The 18,679-nt window shown below is 35.2% G+C and overlaps 1 protein-coding gene across 1 annotated transcript in view; it reads right to left on the reverse strand.

Moving 5' to 3' along the window:
• The window catches only part of TMEM156 (transmembrane protein 156), a gene marked incomplete at both ends in the record, with an annotated part of 49,482 nt that overhangs the window by 23,803 nt on the left and 7,000 nt on the right, over window positions 1-18,679 (reverse strand). The window contains 2 exons of the mRNA XM_082608864.1: window positions 429-689; window positions 1,656-1,925. Coding sequence (XP_082464990.1) covers window positions 429-689; window positions 1,656-1,925 — 531 coding nt within the window. The remainder of the gene's footprint in view (window positions 1-428; window positions 690-1,655; window positions 1,926-18,679) is intronic.

The following is an 18,679-nucleotide window of genomic DNA, read 5'->3' on the forward strand; positions in this document are numbered from 1 at the left end:
GTCTGTTTCTCAGCTCTAAGAGAGGACATGTTAAATCAATTCAAAATGTAATAGCACATCACAATGTATATGTATATTTACATTTAAAAAGAAATATCATCCTTTAATACACAAGTGTGATAGTGTTACCTCAAGCACAGCTAATAGGCATTCCCAGAAGTTATTCTGGGGCAGAGGGTCTTTCTAATGCCCCTCAGATCACAACTCATAGATGTCTCCTCCACCTCTGAGTACAGCTGGGCTCCACAAAAAGCACATTTTGAAAGAAAAATAAACAGATAAAGGGCTAACATTCTTTCCAGCGTTGCTATTTCATCAATAAAATTCTTCAACTATTCGACTTACAATGCAGTTAATGTGATAGTCCTTACTTAACTTTGTGTCTATATTCCATTCTCCTTTTCCCTCTAATTTCCTTAAAAACTTACTTTTTACATCCATTTCTAGGTGCAAAGAAATATTTATACAATTATTCGGGTGTTCCATAATTCTACAAGTATGGTTTATATCTGTTTCCTTGGGTGGATCTTCCTCTTTGATTGCTGACCTTCTAGTGTGGGTTTTTAGATTACAGGTAATGTTATATTCCTCCAAGTGGTCAACCATAGGAGTTACAGTGAAGTTAAAATGTTGACAAGGTGAATGAAAATCATTTGCCTTCACTTCCATTGATCCTCTCATGATAAGAACTAGAAAGAGATTAAGAAAATGTTATTCACAAAAAATAGTAATACATAGTAAGAAAACACATACAACTCAAAACTAAATCCCCTCCTTCCTATACAACAAAAAAGAGTAGAAACAAGAAGTTACCAGCACTAAAAATAACAATTACAGTGCTTACATTTTTTCAGAGAGTGAAAACCAGGTGAGTTTGAAATAAAATTGGAGCATCTCAAAGAAAAAGAAAACATTTCCCTGATGACTTGTGGGACAGATTTTATTTTCCAAAATGGTCACAACAATATTTCCCATCCCACATTATACTAGTTTGCTAGGGTTGTCATAACAAAGTACCACAAAATGGGTGGCTTAAACAACAGAAATTTATTGTCTCACAGTTCTGGAGGCTACACTTTCAAGATTAAGGTGTTGTTGACAAGGTTCCTTCCTTCTGAGGGCTGTGAGGAACAATCTGTCCCATGCTTCTCTTCTAGCTTCTGGTGGTTTGCTGGCAGTCTTTAGTGTTCCTTGTCATAGAAGCATCACCCTGATCTCTGCTTTCATCTTCACATGGCATTCTCCCTATGTGTGCATGTCTATATCCAAATTTTTTTTATTTATAAGGATGCATCAAGGATTCAATGACTCCTTGGGGAATCAAAGTGTGATTTTATATGAGAACCTGCAAGTTTACTTAGAATTTTTTCAGTACTTTTGAAGAGAGCTTGCTAAATAATACTTTAACCATTAAATGTACATGGATTATAGTGGCATTTTGATGTATTTTAAGCATAGATTTTTTGATAAATCAAAGTAAACCAAGAACAAGTTATTATACTATCTCAAAGCCTGTAAGTCACTCATTAAGCACCACATGGCTGAGTGTTCCAGGGCCACTAGACTTAAAATTGGGATGTATTATTAATACATTTTAACAGAATATGGTTATTTATCCTTGATAATTTTAATTCTCACTTTTCTTTTGCATTTACCTTTTGATGTTTGTTCCTGAGAAATAAAATCCATGTTTCCTTTGGACTCACAAGCCAAACATGAGCAGCACGTTTTAAATTCACTTGTGATGTCTTGGCAAATCCTGGTGAAGTTTTGAAAACTGGAGTGATTTAGAAAGATTCCCATAATAGTCTGAGTTTCTTTTATTGGTTGCAGAAAAGTCACGAAAGAAAAATTTAAAGAGGAGAATGAATAGGTGAAATTAGGTTGTAAGCATACTTCCAGGCATGATAGCTCCAACGTGTTTCCTATAAAGGAAAAAACAAAACAAAACAAAAAACAACTTTCTTTACTGTAAAATTTTGAGTTTTTGGCATTCAAATGAATACACAATAAGCTCCCAGTTTTTCTTAGGCAGATTCAGTACATTTCAGTTTACCACTGACAAGACTTTGTTTTCACATGAATTAACAATATCTAGTCCATTTAAATATATTTTTTTAATTTGTCAACATTCCCTATTAATTTTCAGAGAAGAGAAGTCCTGCTGAGATCTTTGAAACCCTAGCATTGTAACCATTCTCTTTTCTAGGAAAGTTTTTTTTTTGTTTTTGTTTTTGTTTTTGTTTTTGCGGTACGCGGGCCTCTCACTGTTGTGACCTCTCCCGTTGCGGAGCACAGGCTCCGGATGCGCAGGCTCAGCGGCCATGGCTCACGGGCCCAGCTCCTCCGCGGCATGTGGGATCTTCCCGTACCAGGGCACGAACCCGTGTCCCCTGCATCGGCAGGCGGACTCTCAACCACTGCGCCACCAGGGAAGCCCCTCTAGGAAAGTTTTAATGGAGAAACCTTAGTTTCCTCTGAATCCATCTGTTCCCAAATAGAGGTTCAAGTGAATTGCGTGGAGTTGAACAGGGAATGGAAAACTTGAACAGTATCTCTGTATTAGTTTCTGAGGGCTGCTGTAACAAACTACTACAATCTTGGTGGCTTAAAACAAGAGAAATTTATTCTTTTACAGTCCTGAAGGCCAGAAGTTCAATGCCAATGTTTCTGGTCTGAAATCGAGGCGTTCCCAAGGCCTCACTCCCTCTGAAGACCTTGCACCTCTTCCAAATTTTGGGGACTGTTGGCATTCCTTGGCTTGTGACCATATCACTCCACTCTCTGCTTCCATGGTCACGTTACCTTCTCCTCTGTATCTCCATCTCCTACACTTCTGTCTGTGTCAAATCTCCCTCTGCCTCTCTCTTATAAGGACACTTGTGATTAGATTTAGGTCCCACCGGGATAAGACTCAGGATAATCTCCCCATCTCAAGATCCTTAACTTAATCACATGTGTAGAGACCCTTTTTCCCTATAAGGGAATCTTTATAGGTTCCCAGAGAGTAACACCTGATATATTTGGGTGACCGTTATTCAACCTACTTGAAATTTAATAGGATAACATCATAATTTTTATTTTGGTCTGAAGACAAGTATCAGATTTGGAAATAATGGCATGATAGAAGGAAGACTGAGTTCAAAGCAAAAGACAAAGACTTTAGTGCTAAAGCTGTTATTAGCAAAGATACCTGAATGATTTACTTTGTCTCCACAAGTCTCATTTTCTCATTAGCAAAATAGAGATAATAACAAGATCCTGCTAACCTTGTGGGGTTATAGTAGCATCAAGTGATATATATGAAAATATTTTTGAAAATTGTTCAAATGTATATTATTAAAATGCAAACCCATATTCCAAAGTAAAAATTTTAAATTCATCCTTTATTTAAGATGACATTATGTAAGATTTAATCCACATGAGTAATTAAAGCTCACTATATGAAAATTGGGAATCCCTATGGAGCAGTAATGATAAACTAAGGAATAGGTAACCTCTTTCAGATATTCTCAGTTTGACAGTCATTTACTAGCATGAGAAAATAGCTGACATGCTCAGTTCCACATTTATGTGGCTTTCTTTACCATTTCTCATAATCATATGGGGCAAAATATATTTTTAAAATTTTCTAAATAATGTGGAGCACAATGGAAGAATTACTTCATTTCTAAGAATGATTACTCCTAGTCATACCTCTTGATTCAAACATAAAAGAAAATCAAACTATTGATTGATATTAAAACACATTTTTTATTTGTTGAATTTGTACTGATAGTAATTTCATAATTGTTTCATTGCTGATGATTATATTTTTATTACTTAACAAATTAAAGGTTCATTTACCAGCCCTCTACATTTGAAATTGCTTCTGTAATAATTCACATGTAATTTCCAGCTATAAACACATTTCATACTTGAGTTGCTATAAAAGTTTTGGGAGGTAGAGATTGTATTTTAGTCAAATACACAATTTTGTAATGTCTCAATATATTTGTAAACAAAGTTGTAATCAAATTAAAGCTAATTTTTTAAAAAATTGTCTTCAATAATAATGTCTCAAAAAGAAGATAGGAATGTACCATTTGATAGGAATCTATAATCTGTAGATTTTTTGTATTACTAAACACATGAAAAACTTATTTCTTGCCATCTTTCCATTTTCCTCACTGGCATTTTTCATCTTATGAAATTTTCAACTTCTTGAATTTATATTCTTATGTTATAACCTAGAAGGGAGATAGAGAAATTTTTACTGTCATAGAGAAATTTTTACTGTCAATATTGCAGTCTTCTTATCCATTAAGTGACAAACTTGGCTTTCTAGAATTGTTGAGATATATCCTTTGTATTTGGCTATGAGGTCATTTTATGATGGTTTTTAAATCTTAGTTTTAAATAATTCAATTAGGAAAGAAAGAAATACAGGACATATCCTTCCCCAGTATAATTTTAAGAAATAAATGAATTCTACTCATTGATTTTTGTTATCAGGTGGGCTGTATTCTCATCTTCATAAACAAGGATATATGAATTTAACTACTGCCATTAATATTGCTGAAAGTCAGACATCTAAATTCTCACTCCCAGAGATAGAAACGCATTCCAGAATTACTCCAGTACTAAGACTGCAATCTTTCAAGATAAGGATATAGAATACTAAGTAGAATTAGGAAAATAAGTTACAGTTATAGGACAAATGTCCAAGTCAATGATGTTTTCTTTTTAAAGAAAAGCAAAGAGTAAGGTTAAACTGTCTTTATTTTCTTTTTTAACTTTTACTGTAAACATATATCATATACAAGCATATATAAAATGTATTGTTCCAGTTAAAGAATAATAAAAATAAACGAACACCCATGTATCTATCACACAGATTAAGAAATAGAATATTAGCAACATCTCTGAAGCACCCTATCCCTCCCTGCCCCTACATACTCCTTCTTTCACAGAGGTTAAGCACCACATTGAATTTTGTTGCATTAGCATACTGTATACATATATATGGACTATATTGTAGGTATTCATCTATGACTTGATTTTTTTTGCAGAATATGTTTTAGTTGTGTTGCTACACATGGCTGTAGTTAATTATTTGTGGTACGTTTTGAATGAATATACTACAATTTATATATCTATTCTTCTGACAGTGAGCATTTGGGTTGTTTCTATTTTTGCTGTTCTGGATAATATTGCTATGAACCATAACTCTCATACATTGTTGGTAGGAATGTAAAATAGTACAACCACTTTGGAAAACATTTTTATTTTCTTTAAGTTAAACATATACTTAGCACATGACCCAACAGTTCTCCTAGGAGTTTACAAAAGAGAAATAAAAACATATGTCCATACATATACCTGTACATGAATTTTCATGGCACCTTTAAAATTTATAATAGCTAAGAACTGGAAACAATCCAAAAGTCCAACAGCTAGTGAATATATAAACAATTCCTGACATAGCCATAGAATGAAATACTACTCAGCAACAAAAAGGAAGAAAATGCTAATACAAACAACAACACGGATGAATCTCAAATGCATTATGCCAAAGGAAAGAAGCCAAACACAAGTGACTATATACTAATGTGATTCCATTCATATGAAGTTCTAGAAAATGGAAAACTATATTGATAGTGGGAGAAGGGTTCTTCTGCAAAGGAGAAAGAAGGACATTTTGGAGGTACTGGAAGGTTGTATAACTTGATTGTGTTGATAATTACATTGCTGTAAACATTTGTCAAACCTCAAACTTTATACTTAAAAATGGCAGCATTTTATTATATGTAAATTATATCTCAATAAAGCTTATTTTAAAATAGTGCTACTATGAATATTCATGAACATGTCTCCTGGTACACAAATACAGAAGTTTCTCTAGCATACATATTGAATGAAATTGTTGGGTATTCAGTATGCACATCTTTGATTTTACTAGAAAATGCCAAATCATTATACAAAGCAGTTGGACCAATTTAATCTCCCACCTGCAGTGTGTAAAGGTTTCCCATTGATGCATATCTTGGCCAGCACTTTTCAAGTTTTGACAGTTCAGTGAATGTTAAATAGAACCTCATCATGGTTTAAAAGTGTATTTTCCTGTTTTTCCCTACTTTTTCTATTTTTCCATTTTTCCGGTAGGTTGTGTGTCTTTTCCTTATTAATGTTTAGGAGTTTTTAACTTTCCTTTTTAAAATTTTAAGAAGTTCTTTACATTTTTTATCAAGATATCTTCTCACAGTTTGTACCTTGTCCATTCATTTTCTTTATGATCTTTTAGTTAAAGGAAGTTCTTAACTTGAATGTATTGAATTTATCAATCATTTTCTTTACAATTTGTGCTTTGCGTCTTGTTAAAGAAATCCTTCTCCTGGACTTCCTTGGTGGCACAGTGATTAGGAATCGCCTGCTAATGCAGGGGACACAGGTTCAAGCCCTGGTCTGGGAAGATCCCACATGCCGCAGAGGAGCTAAGCCCATGCGCCACAACTACTGAGCCTGCACTCTAGAGCCCACGAGCCACAACTACTGAGCCTGTGTGCCACAACTACTGAAGCCTGCACACCTAGAGCCCGTGCTCCGCAAAGAGAGAAGCCACTGCAGTAAGAAGCCTGCACACCACAACAAAGAGTAGCCCCCACGCGCCACAACTAGAGAAAAACCCGCGTGAAGCAACGAAAACCCAACGTAGCCAAAAATAAAATAAATAAATAAATAAATAAATTTATTTAAAAAATAATCCTTCTCCTTTAAAAAGATCTTCACCCACATGGTCTTCTAAAAGTTTTGAAGTTTTGCCTTTTATGTTTAAGTTCTTAATCTATCTGATATTGTGTACAGTATGAAGTAGGAAACCAGATTAATTTCTCCCACATGTGATAATCGTACTACCAATTATTAAGTAGTCTATCTTTTCTCCACTGTCTGTAATGACATCTCTATAATCTATCAAAGTATCCATGTATGTATGACTGTGTTTCTAGGTTCTCAATTTTGTTCCATCAGTCCATTTTTCTATCTTGGCAAAGATATCTTACTGACTTAATTACTTTTGCTCTGTAAAGCTCTTATATCTGACAGGAAAAATCCCCTCACCTTGTTCACTTCTTTAGGAACATCTTAGTGCTTCTTGGCCCTTTGCTCTTTCCAATACATTTTAGAATCAGCTAACTAAGTTCAGTGAAGAACCCAGTTGTGATTCTGACTTGAATCTCAAAATCAGTTGGAGAAAAAAGATATGCTACTGAGTTTCTCCTATCACTCCTTTCTTCCTTTCTTTCTCTCTATTTATATAGGTATTCTTTGATATCTTTTAATAAAGCCTCCAAATTTTCACCATTATGGTCCCATATATCTTTTGTTAGATTTCCTCCTGGCTACCTTATTTTTTGTTGCTATTGCCAATAGTATCTTTCAAGAAATACGTTTTCTGTTTATTAGTGGTACATGGAAATACAGTTGACTCTTGGATATCAATTTTATTTTTTACCACTTTATAAACTTCCTTATTAATTTTAACTTTTCCTATAAATCTTTTGAGTTTTCTCTGCAGATATGCATGTTGACTGCAGATAATGACACTTTTATCTCTTGCTTTTCAATCCTTATACCTTTTATTTCTTTTGCTTGTCTTAATGCACTGACTAGGACTTCCAGTACCATGATAAATAGAGGTGTTGAGAGCGGACATCCTTGCTTGCTCCTGCATGCTTATGATGTTCAACGCTGAGAGTGATGTATAATCATTTTTAGATATCCTCTTTCACTTTAAGGAAGTTCTCTTCTATTCCTAGTTTGCTAAGAGTTTTTAATTATAAGCGTTGTTGAATATAATTGAATGCTCTTTCAACAACTATTGAGATGATTATTTAGTCTTTCTTCTTTAATCAGTTAATACAGTGAATTACATTATTAGATTTTCTAATGCTAACTCAATCTTGCATTCCAGGAATAAATCTAATTTGATCATCTTTGTACATTGCTGCAATCAGATTCTTTTTTTTAAATCAGATTCTTAATGTTTTGTTTAAATGTTTTTTACCTATATTTATAAATGAGATTGGCCTGTAAAGTTTTCCTTTTTGTCTTCGTTGGGTTTGGATACTAAGATATACTAGCCTTAAAAATAAATTGGAAAATGTTCCCCTTTTTCTATTTTCTAAAAAGTTTTATTATAAAATTGCATTTATGCATTGCACAGGGAGATCAGCTTGGTGCTTTGTGACCACCTAGAGGGGTGGGATAGGGACGGCGGGAGGGAGATGCAAGAGGGAGGGGAAATGGGGACATATGTATACGTATAGCTGATTCACTTTGTTATACAGCAGAAACTAACACAACAATGTAAAGCAATTATACTCCAATAAAGATGTTAAAATAAATAAATAAATAAATAAAAATAAAATTGCATTTATCTGTTCAATCCATTTCTTGAAAGTTTGACAGAACTTGCATATAAAAGCATCTGAACCTAGTGCTTTTTCAGGAAAATAAAACCACTGGTTCAATTTTCTTTATTGCTGTATGATTCTTGGGTTTTCCATTTCTTCCCAAGTAAGTTTTGGTAAGTTATATTTTTCTAGAAATGTGTCTTTATACATTAAATTTATTGACTTAAAGTTATTCATAATAATCGCATTATATTTTAAATTTCTATGTCCCTTTTTCATTCCTAACATTTGTTACTTGTGCCTTCTCTTTTCTGATTATTCAGTTTTAGTAGGTAGAATAATGGCCTCCCTAAGATATCCATATCCTAATTCCCAGAACCTGTGAATATGTTATATTACATGGCAAAGAGGAATTAAGGCAAAAGATGGAATTCAAGTTGCTAATGAACTGTTCTTAAAATAAGGAAATTATCCTGGCTTATCTGGGTGGGCATAATGTAATCATACATGTGTCAGATGGGAGAAAAACTCAACAGGCCATCCCAGGCTTTGAAGATGGAAAGAAGCCACAAGCCAAAGAAAGCAGGCAGCTTCTAGAAGCTGGAAAAGACAAGAAAATGAATGTATTCTTTCCTAGAGCCTCTGAAATGAATGTAACACTACTAACACCTTGATTTTAGCTCAGTGAGAACTCTGTGGGACTTTTACAGGCTGTAAGATAATATATTTGTGCTGTTTGAAGCTACTGTTTGTGGTCATTTGTACAGTGGCCATAAGAAACGAATACATCCGTCATTCCAGAAGTGTGTCCATTTAATTAGTCTTTCCAAAGAACCAACTTTTGACTTTATTGATCCTTTCTATTGTATCTTTTCATTTCTTTGACTTTTGCTTTTGTCTTTATTATTTCCTGCCTTCTACTTTCCTTGGGTTTATCTCACTGTCCTTCTTCTGACATCTTACATATAAGTACTTAAAGCTATAAATTTTCTTCTAAATATCTGCCATTTTTATAATATCCCACAAGTTTTAATAGATGTTATTTTATTATCATTAATTTTTACCATTTTCTAATTTCCATTATGATTTCTTCTCATCCATGGGTTATTCAGAAGTGAACTTTTTACATTTCCAAATACAGTGTTTGTTTTTAGTTTTCTTTTTGTTACTAGATTCTAGCTTAATTGCATTTAGTTAGATATATATTAAAGATGGTTTGAAATTTATTGAGGCTTACGTACTTTCATAACCTAGTATGTGGTGAATTTGTATTAATGTTTCATAAGTGACCCAAAATAATACGTATTTCCAGATGTTGAGTTAAGTATTCTAAATATGTCATTAGATAAAACAAGTTATATAAATTGTTTGAATCATCTGTATTCTTATTATCTGTCTGATTATATTTTATACTGGAGGATCATGTTTAAAATCTCCCACTCTAATAATGAATTTATAAATGTCTCTTTTAAGCTATCTCATTAGGGGCATACAAATTTAGAACTGATAGATATTTTTGTGAAGTGAACTCTTTTCCATACATACTGACCTTCTTTATTGCTAATAATGACTTTGATCTTAAATCTTATATTAAGACAGTGATACGTGCTTTCTTCAATTACTATTTGCACCTTATATTTTTCTCATCCTTTTATTTTTATCTTTCTCATATTCTAATGCTTTAGGTGCATCTCGTTTAAATGTCATATTGCTGAAATTTTTAAAATTTAACCTGATAATTTTTTGTCTCTTTACCTGGATCGATTTACCTACTTACATTTACTGAGATCATTGATATATTTGGATTTAACTCCCTCATATTATTTAGTGCTTTCTATTTTTACCACTTTCCCTATTACCTTTCTTGCTATCTATTGATTTAATGATTTTTTAAATTCCATTGTTTTTCTCTTTAGTTATTTGTAGGTTAGACACTATATTTCTATTATTTTAGTAATTTTTAACATGCATCCTTAACAAGTCTAAAGCCAATCAATAATGTTACCCTCTTTCAAACAATATAAAGATCTTAGAATACTTTAACTCTTCCTGACTTAAATGCTATTTTTGTACATTTTAGTTCTACCTTGTTTTTTCATTGACACACAAATTAGTAGTTAATTTTGTTTTATACAGTAATATTTTCAAGCTTTATTTGTATTTATTCATATGTTTATAATTGTTGTTGAGGGTTCTTTTCCTGCCACTTCTTCTTTCATCTCTGTCTTTTCTCCTGGGATTATATTCTTTCTCCTGAAGTTAATTCTCTAGCACTTCCTTCACTGAGGATCTGCTGATTATACACTCCCTGTTTTTGTTCATCTGAAGATATATATCTCACCAATTCTAGATTGACAATAATTTTCCCCAGCACTTAGCAGACATTATTCCATTGCCTTCTGATTTTCATTGTTGCTTTCAAGAAGTGAGTTCTCAGCCTAACTATTGTTCCTTTGAAGACAATCTGCCTTTATCTCTGGTTATTTTTAAGATCTCTTTAGGTTTCATGTTCTACAGAATTTCTTTTTATTTATTCTATCTAGAATTTATTGGGTTTTCTGAATCTGAGGATTTGAGTTCTTCATTGCTTCTGTAAAATTATCAGCCACATCTCTACAAACATTTTCCCCATTCTGTCTCTTCTCTCCTTTCATAGGTTTAGTTAGAAATATCTCCCTTTGTTCTCCCATGGAGAGCTATTTCTAATTCAACTCTGTTTCACATTTTTTATTTCTTTGGTTCTCTGAAATGTGTTCTAAGTAAATTCCTTACATCTACATTCCACTTCATTAATTCATTATTCAGTTGCATCTAATCTATTTATTACATTCCTTGTGTTTCTACTTCAAATTATTATATTTTCGTAATTAGAATTTCTAGTAGGGTTCTTTTTCAAATCTGCCTGGTTATATTTAATAATCTTGTTTCTTAATCATATATTTTGATACCATTTTTAATGTATTGAAGCAAATTCAATACTTATTTTATATTTTCTGTCTCATAATTCTGATATCTGAATTCTTTAAAGGTCTGACTATATTTGTTGTTTCTGTTGACTCTTGTCAACTGGAGTCTTAATATGTTTTATGATTTTTGATAGTAGCACATGTTCCTTAGAATTTTATTCAGGAATATCTGAGACCTGGTTTGAAGGTATTTTCCTCCAGAGAGGATTGTGTTTGCCTCTACTTGATGTCTAATGGCACCATTAATCCAAAATCACTTTAAATTAAATTTTTGGATTGGGCTTTTCACACCTCATAGACAATGAACCTCAGTATCCAAATTATGACCATCTTGTGTTCACAGACTCTCAAAGGAACTTTTTCCTTACAAAATTTACTTACAAACCAACAGGTTATATTCCTTGATTACTCTTTCATGGAGCATATCATCTTTTGGGTCCCAGACTTACATGTCCTGCCCATGTATGGCCCAATGAAACTGAGACTCTAGCCACCAGGAATTGGTAGATGCTCCTAAGGTGACCAATTTCTTCACTCTTGCTTATCCACCTAGATTTGTAATTTCTAGTCATTTTCCAACTTTAAGGAGTTTTTTTTATTTTCTTATCAGTTCAACTATGTATTTTTAAAGTTTTTAATATGTTTTATCTCTTATTTTTAGATATTTTGTGCCAGAAGTGTTTTTCAAAGTATGACTGCAAGAACAGAAGTCTCATCTATCTGCTGACCTTCAAAAGTAAGTGAGAATTTATAATAAAATCTTCATTGTTTGGCCCACAATAGGAGCTCCAGAAACTACTTTATGTCATACTTTCCCAATACCTAGGTTATTCCTCTGTTAATCAGTTGTCAGGGAACTCTAAGGAAGCATGGATTATTTCAGACAATATATATATTCTAAGTGTTATTGCTCCAATATATTAGATATAAACCAGAGAAGATAAATTTTACCATGAGCTATAGTGAGTACAACTCCTTTGGAGAAGCATTTGGTGATTTCTTATAAAATTAAATATACTCAGCTATTTCACTACTAGATGGTTATCCAATGAAATGAAGACATATATTTATTCAAAGATTTGTAGAAGAATATTCATAACCACATTTTTATAAAAGCCAAAAACTGGAAACAACCCAGTGGTTGAAAGGAAAATTGTAGTGTATTTGGACAATGGGCTACTTGGCAATAAACAGAAGGGAACTACTGATACACTCAATAACATGGATAAATCTCAGAAACATTATACTAAGCTAAAGAAGCCAGACCAAAAGTAGATACTTTGTGATTATTCCATTTATACAAAGTATAAGGGACTTCGCTGGTGATCCAGTGGTTAAGACTCCATGCTCCCAGTACAGGGGGCCTGGGTTCAATCCTCTGGTCAGGGCACTAGATCCCGCATGCCACAACTAAGACCTGGTGCAGCCAAATAAACAAATAAACAAATATTTTAAAAAATATATACCAAGTAAGGGGCTTCCCTGGTGGCACAGTGGTTAAGAGTCCGCCTGCCGATGCAGGGGACACGGGCTCGTGCCCCGGTCCAGGAAGATCCCACATGCCGCGGAGCAGCTAGGCCCGTGAGCCATGGCCACTGGGCCTGCGCATCCGGAGCCTGTGCTCCGCAACGGGAGAGGCCACAACAGTGAGAAGCCCACGTATCGCAAAAAACAAACAAACAAACAAACAAACAAACAAACAATATATATATATATACACACCAAGTATAAGAAGGGACAAAACTAAACTATGGTGAGCTAGGTCAGAAAGTTGCCATGGAGTTGGAAGGAGAATGATCGGAAAGAGCAGAAGGAATCTTCCTGAGAGTGATGACAATCTGTACCTTGTATGGGGTGATAGATAGGTGCATACAACTGTGAAAATTCATGAAACTGAACACTTAAGACCTTTCCATTTTATTATATGTAAATTATGTCTTTAAAAAAATAGTCAAACAGAACAAAAGGTAGCCAATTGTTTCTAAAGATCTTTCAACATTACTGGATATTCTGTAGCTAAATTCAGCAATTTAAAAATATTAGCTGCCAGAGGTGTAGACAAGATGGCAGAGTAGGAAGATCTTGAGCTCACATCCTCCCATGGGCACATGAAAATTACAAATATTTATAGGTCAGCTATCAATGAGAACAAACTGAAGACTAGCAGAAAAGATTTTTCACAACTAAAGGTATAGAGAAGAAAGCACATTTAGATGGGAAGGAGGAGCAGAGACGTGGTACAGTCAAGACCATGCCTCCAGGTAGGTGGCCCACAAATGGGAGCATAATCACAACTGCAAAGGTTCTTGCCACGGAGCGAGGGGTTTGAGCCCCACTTTGGGCTCCCTAGCCCAGGGTTTCTGCACCAAAAACATGAGCTCCCAGACCACTTGGTTTTGAAGGCCAGAGGGGTTTATATATGGGAGAGTCAGAGGGCTGTAGGAAACAGAGACTCCACTGAAAATCTCACACCCCCTAAGTCTCAGCACAGAAGTAGTAATTTGAAAGAAGCCTGGGTCAGGCTGATCCTGGAGAGCCTCCCAGCGACGTGGGAAGCACCTGGGATTCTTGCTTGTGGACATAGATGCTGGTGGCAGCCATTCTTGGGAGCTCATTCTACCACAAGAACACAGGTGCAGGGAAGTGCCATTTTGGAGTCCTCCCTCCAGCCTATTAGCATCAGAGGCTTACCCACCCACTAGCAGGCCAGCCACTAGCACCAGGCCCCCGCAGGCCCCACAGCCACCTGCACCAGGGCCTGGCTCCACCAGCTGGCCAGCAGCCACCACACAAGCAGAGCATGGCAGTCAACCAGCCAGGGGCCAGCCCCGCCTACCAGAGTGCAAACAGTAGTTGGCCCCAAAACAACAAAAGGGCCCACACAGCCAAGTAGGAAGTACCCCTAGAGCATATAGCTCCAGTGACCATGAAGGAGTGTTCTGTTGGGCCCCGTGAGACTTCTCCTACATAAGGCCACTTCTCCAAGATTGGGAAATGTAAATGACCTAATAAATACATATAAATAAACACAGAGAACTGGGCAAAATCCGGAGACAGAGGAATGTGTTCCAAACAAAGGAAAAAGACAAAATCCCAGAAGAACTAAGTGAAATTGAGACGAGCAATCTATGCAATAAAGAATTCAGGGCAATGATCATAAAGATGCTCAATGAACTCAGAAGAATAAATGAACACAGTGAGAGGTTTAACAAAGAGCAAATATAAAGAAGAACTCAAAAGCTAAAGAATACAATAACTGAAATAAAAAACACACTAGAAGGAATCAACAATAGATTAGATGATACAGAGAAACAGATTAGCAAACGAGGAGACAAAGTAGTGGAAATCATCCAAGTTGAACAGAAAAAGGAATTTTTTTCAATTTCAAGCATACTAATATTTGCATTATAGGGATCCCAGGAGAAGAGATAGAGAGAAATGTGCAGATAATTTATTTGAAGACATAATAGCTTAAAAATTTCCTAACCTGGGAAAGGAAATAGACATCCAGTTTCAAGAAGTACAGAAAGTCCCAAATAAGATGAACCCAAAGTGTTCCACACCAAGATACATTATAATTAAAATGACAAAAATTAAAGATAAAGAGAATCTTAAAATCAGCAAGGGAAAAGCAACTAGTTATGTATAAGGAAACTCCCATAAAACTCTCAGCTGACTTTTCAGCAGAAACTTTGCAGGCCAGAAGGGATATATTCAAAATGATGAAAGGAAAAAAACCTACAACCGAGAACACTCTATCCTGCAAGGCTATCATTCAGATTTGTAGGAAAGGTAAAGAGTTTTACAGATAAGCAGAAGCTAAGAGTTCAGAACCACTAAACTGGCTTTACAAGAAATAGTAGGGGCTTCCCTGGTGGCGCAGTGGTTGCGAATCTGCCTGCTAATGCAGGGGACACGGGTTCAAGCCCTGGGCTGGCAGGATCCCACATGCCATGGAGCAACTAGACCCGTGAGCCGCAACTACTGAGCCTGCACATCTGGAGCCTGTGCTCCGCAACAAGAGAGGCCGCAATAGTGAGAGACCTGCGCACTGCGATGAAGAGTGCCCCCCACTTGCCACAAATAGAGAAAGCCCTCACACAGAAACGAAGACCCAACACAGCAAAAAAATTAATTAATTAATTAATAAACTCCTACCCCCAACATCTAAAAAAAAAGAAAAGAAAAGAAATATTAAAGGGACTTCTCTAAGTGGAAAAGAAAGACCACAACTAGAAATATGAAGTTACAAAAGGAAAAATCTCATTGGTGAAAGCAAACAGTAGATCAACCACTTATATTATGATGGTTAAAAAACAAAAGTAGTAAAATCATCTATATCTACAATAAGTAGTTAAGGGACACACAAAACAAAAAATGTAAAATATGATGTTAAAGGCATTAAACATTTGGGGGATAGTAAAAATGCAGGGTTATTATAATACATGCAAACATAAGAGATCATCAACTGGGCTTCCCTGGTGGCGCAGTGGTTGAGAGTCTGCCTGCCGATGCAGGGGACACGGGTTTGTGCCCCAGTCTGGGAAGATCCCACATGCCGCAGAGCAGCTGGGCCCGTGAGCCATGGCCACTGAGCCTGCGCGTCCAGAGCCTGTGCTCCGCAATGGGTGAAGACACAACAGTGAGAGGCCCACATACCACCAAAAAAAAAAAAAAAAGAGATCATCAACTTAAAACAATTACATATATTATAGGTTGTCATATATACCTGTTGGTAACTACAAACCAAAAATCCATAATAGATACTCACACAAAAAATGAAAAAGGAACCCAAACATAACACTAAAGATAATCATCAAATCACAAGAGAAGAGAGCAAAAGAAGAGGAAAGGAACAAAAAAGGACTGCAAAACAACCCCAAAACAATTAACAAAATGTCAGTAAGTACATACCTATCAATAATTACTTTAAATTTAAGTGGACTAAATGCTCCAATCAAAAGATATAGCATGGCTGAATGCATACAAAAACAAAACCCATATACATGCTGCCTACAAGAAACTCACTTCAGATCTACAGACACACGCAGACTGAAAGTGAGGGGATGGAAAAGAATGCTCCATGCAAATGAAAAATAAAACTGAGGTAACAATAATTATATAAGACAAAATAGACTTCAAAACAAAGGCTATAACAAGAACCAAAGAAGAACATTATGTAATGATAATGGGATCAATCCAAGAAGGTAAAACAACTCTAAACATATATGCACCCAACATAAGAGCACCTAAGTACATAAAGCACATATTAACAAATGTAAAGAGAGAAATTGACAGTAACACAACAACAGTGAGGGACTTTTAACACTGCACTTACATCAATGGACAGATCATACAGGCATAATATCAATAAGGAAACACTGGCCAACAGATTAGAGCAGATAGACTTAATAGATATACATAAAACATTCCACAGAAAAGCAGCAGAATACACATTCTCTTCAAGTGAACATAAAATGTTCTCCAAGATAGATCTCATGCTACTCCACAACACAAGTCTCAGTAAATTTAAGAAGATTGAAATCTTATCAAGCACCTTTTCTGACTACAACAGTATGAGACTAGAAATCAACTACAAGAAAAAAACTGCAAAAAACACAAACACATGGAGGCCAAACAATATGCTAAGTGACCAATGGGTCACTGAAGAAATTAAAGAGGAAATCAAAAAATACCTGGACAAATGAAAATGGAAACACAACAATCCAAAATCTATGGCATGCAGCAAAAGCAGTTCTAAAAGGAAAGTTTATAGCAATATAAGCTTACCTCAGGAAACAAGAAAAATAAATAAACAATCTAACCTTACACCTAAAGGAACCAGAAAAGGAAGACAAAGTTAGCAGAAGGAAAAAATCATAAAGATCAGAGCAAAAATAAATGAAATTGAGACTGAAAAAAAAAAAAACCAGAAAGGATCAATGAAACTAAGAGCTGGTTCTTGGAAAAGATAAACAAAATTGATGACCCTTTCACCAGACTATCAAGAGGAAAGGATGGCTTCCCTGGTGGCGCAGTGGTTAAGAATCCATCTGCCAATGTAGGAGACATGGGTTCGAGCCCTGGTCCGGGAAGATCCCACATGCCGTGGAGCAGCTAAGCCCGTGTGCCACAACTACTGAGACTGCATGCCTAAAGCCCATGCTCTGTGACAAGAGAAGCCACCGCAATAAGAAGCCCTCACACTGCAACGAAAAGCAGTCCCTGCTTGCCACAACTAGAGAAAGTCTGCACACAGCAATGAAGACACAACCGAGCCATAAACAAACAAACAAACAAATAAATAAAATTTTAAAAAGAGAGAGAGAGAAAAGGAGACAGCCCAAATAAATAAAATCACAGTAGTTACAACCAACATCACAGTAATACAAAGGAATCATAAGAGATTAGTACAAACAATTATATACCAATAAAAAGGACAACCGAGAGAAATGGATAAATTCCTAGAAACGTTCAATCTCCCAGGACCAAATCAGGAAGAAATAGAAAGTATGAACAGACTGATTAGCAATAATGAAATTGAATCAGTAACTTTAAAACTCCCAACAAACGATAGTCCAGGACCAGAGAGCTTTGCAGGTAAAGTCCACCCAACATTTAAAAAGAGTTAATACCTATCCTACTTAAACTATTTCAAAAAATTTAAAGGGAAGGAATGCCTCCAAACTCATTCTACAAAGACGGCATCACTCTGATACAAAAACCAGATAAAGACACCACCAAAAACAAAAAGAAAATTATAGGCCAATATCACTGAAAATATTAGCAAACCAAAGTCAACAATACATTAAAAGGATCATACACCATGATCAAGTGGGATTTATCCCAGAGATACAAGGATGGCATTTTTCACAGAACTAGAACAAATAATTCTAAAATTTGTATGGAACCACAAAACCACAAAGACCCCGGATAGTTTAAAAAAAAAATCTTAAAAAAGAAAAGCTTGAGGTATCACACTACCTGATTTCAAATTATACTACAAAGCTACAGTAATCAAAGAGTATTACTGGCACAAAACAGATACATAGATCAATGGAACAGAATAGAGAGCTCAGAAATAAACCCACACTTAAATGGTCAATTAATCTATGACAAAGGAGGCAAGAATATGCAATGAGGAAAAGACAGCCTCTTCAATAAACAGTGTTGGAAAAACTGGACAGATACATGCAAAAGAATCGAGCTGGGGTACTTTCTCACACCATATACAAAAATGAACTGAAAATGGATTAAAGACTTAAATGTAAGACTTAAAACCATAAATCTTCCAGAAGAAAACATAGGCAGTAAGTTCTT

The sequence above is a fragment of the Mesoplodon mirus genome, assembly GCF_964341445.2.
Source record: "Mesoplodon mirus genome assembly, chromosome: 2".
NCBI lineage: Eukaryota > Metazoa > Chordata > Mammalia > Artiodactyla > Ziphiidae > Mesoplodon > Mesoplodon mirus.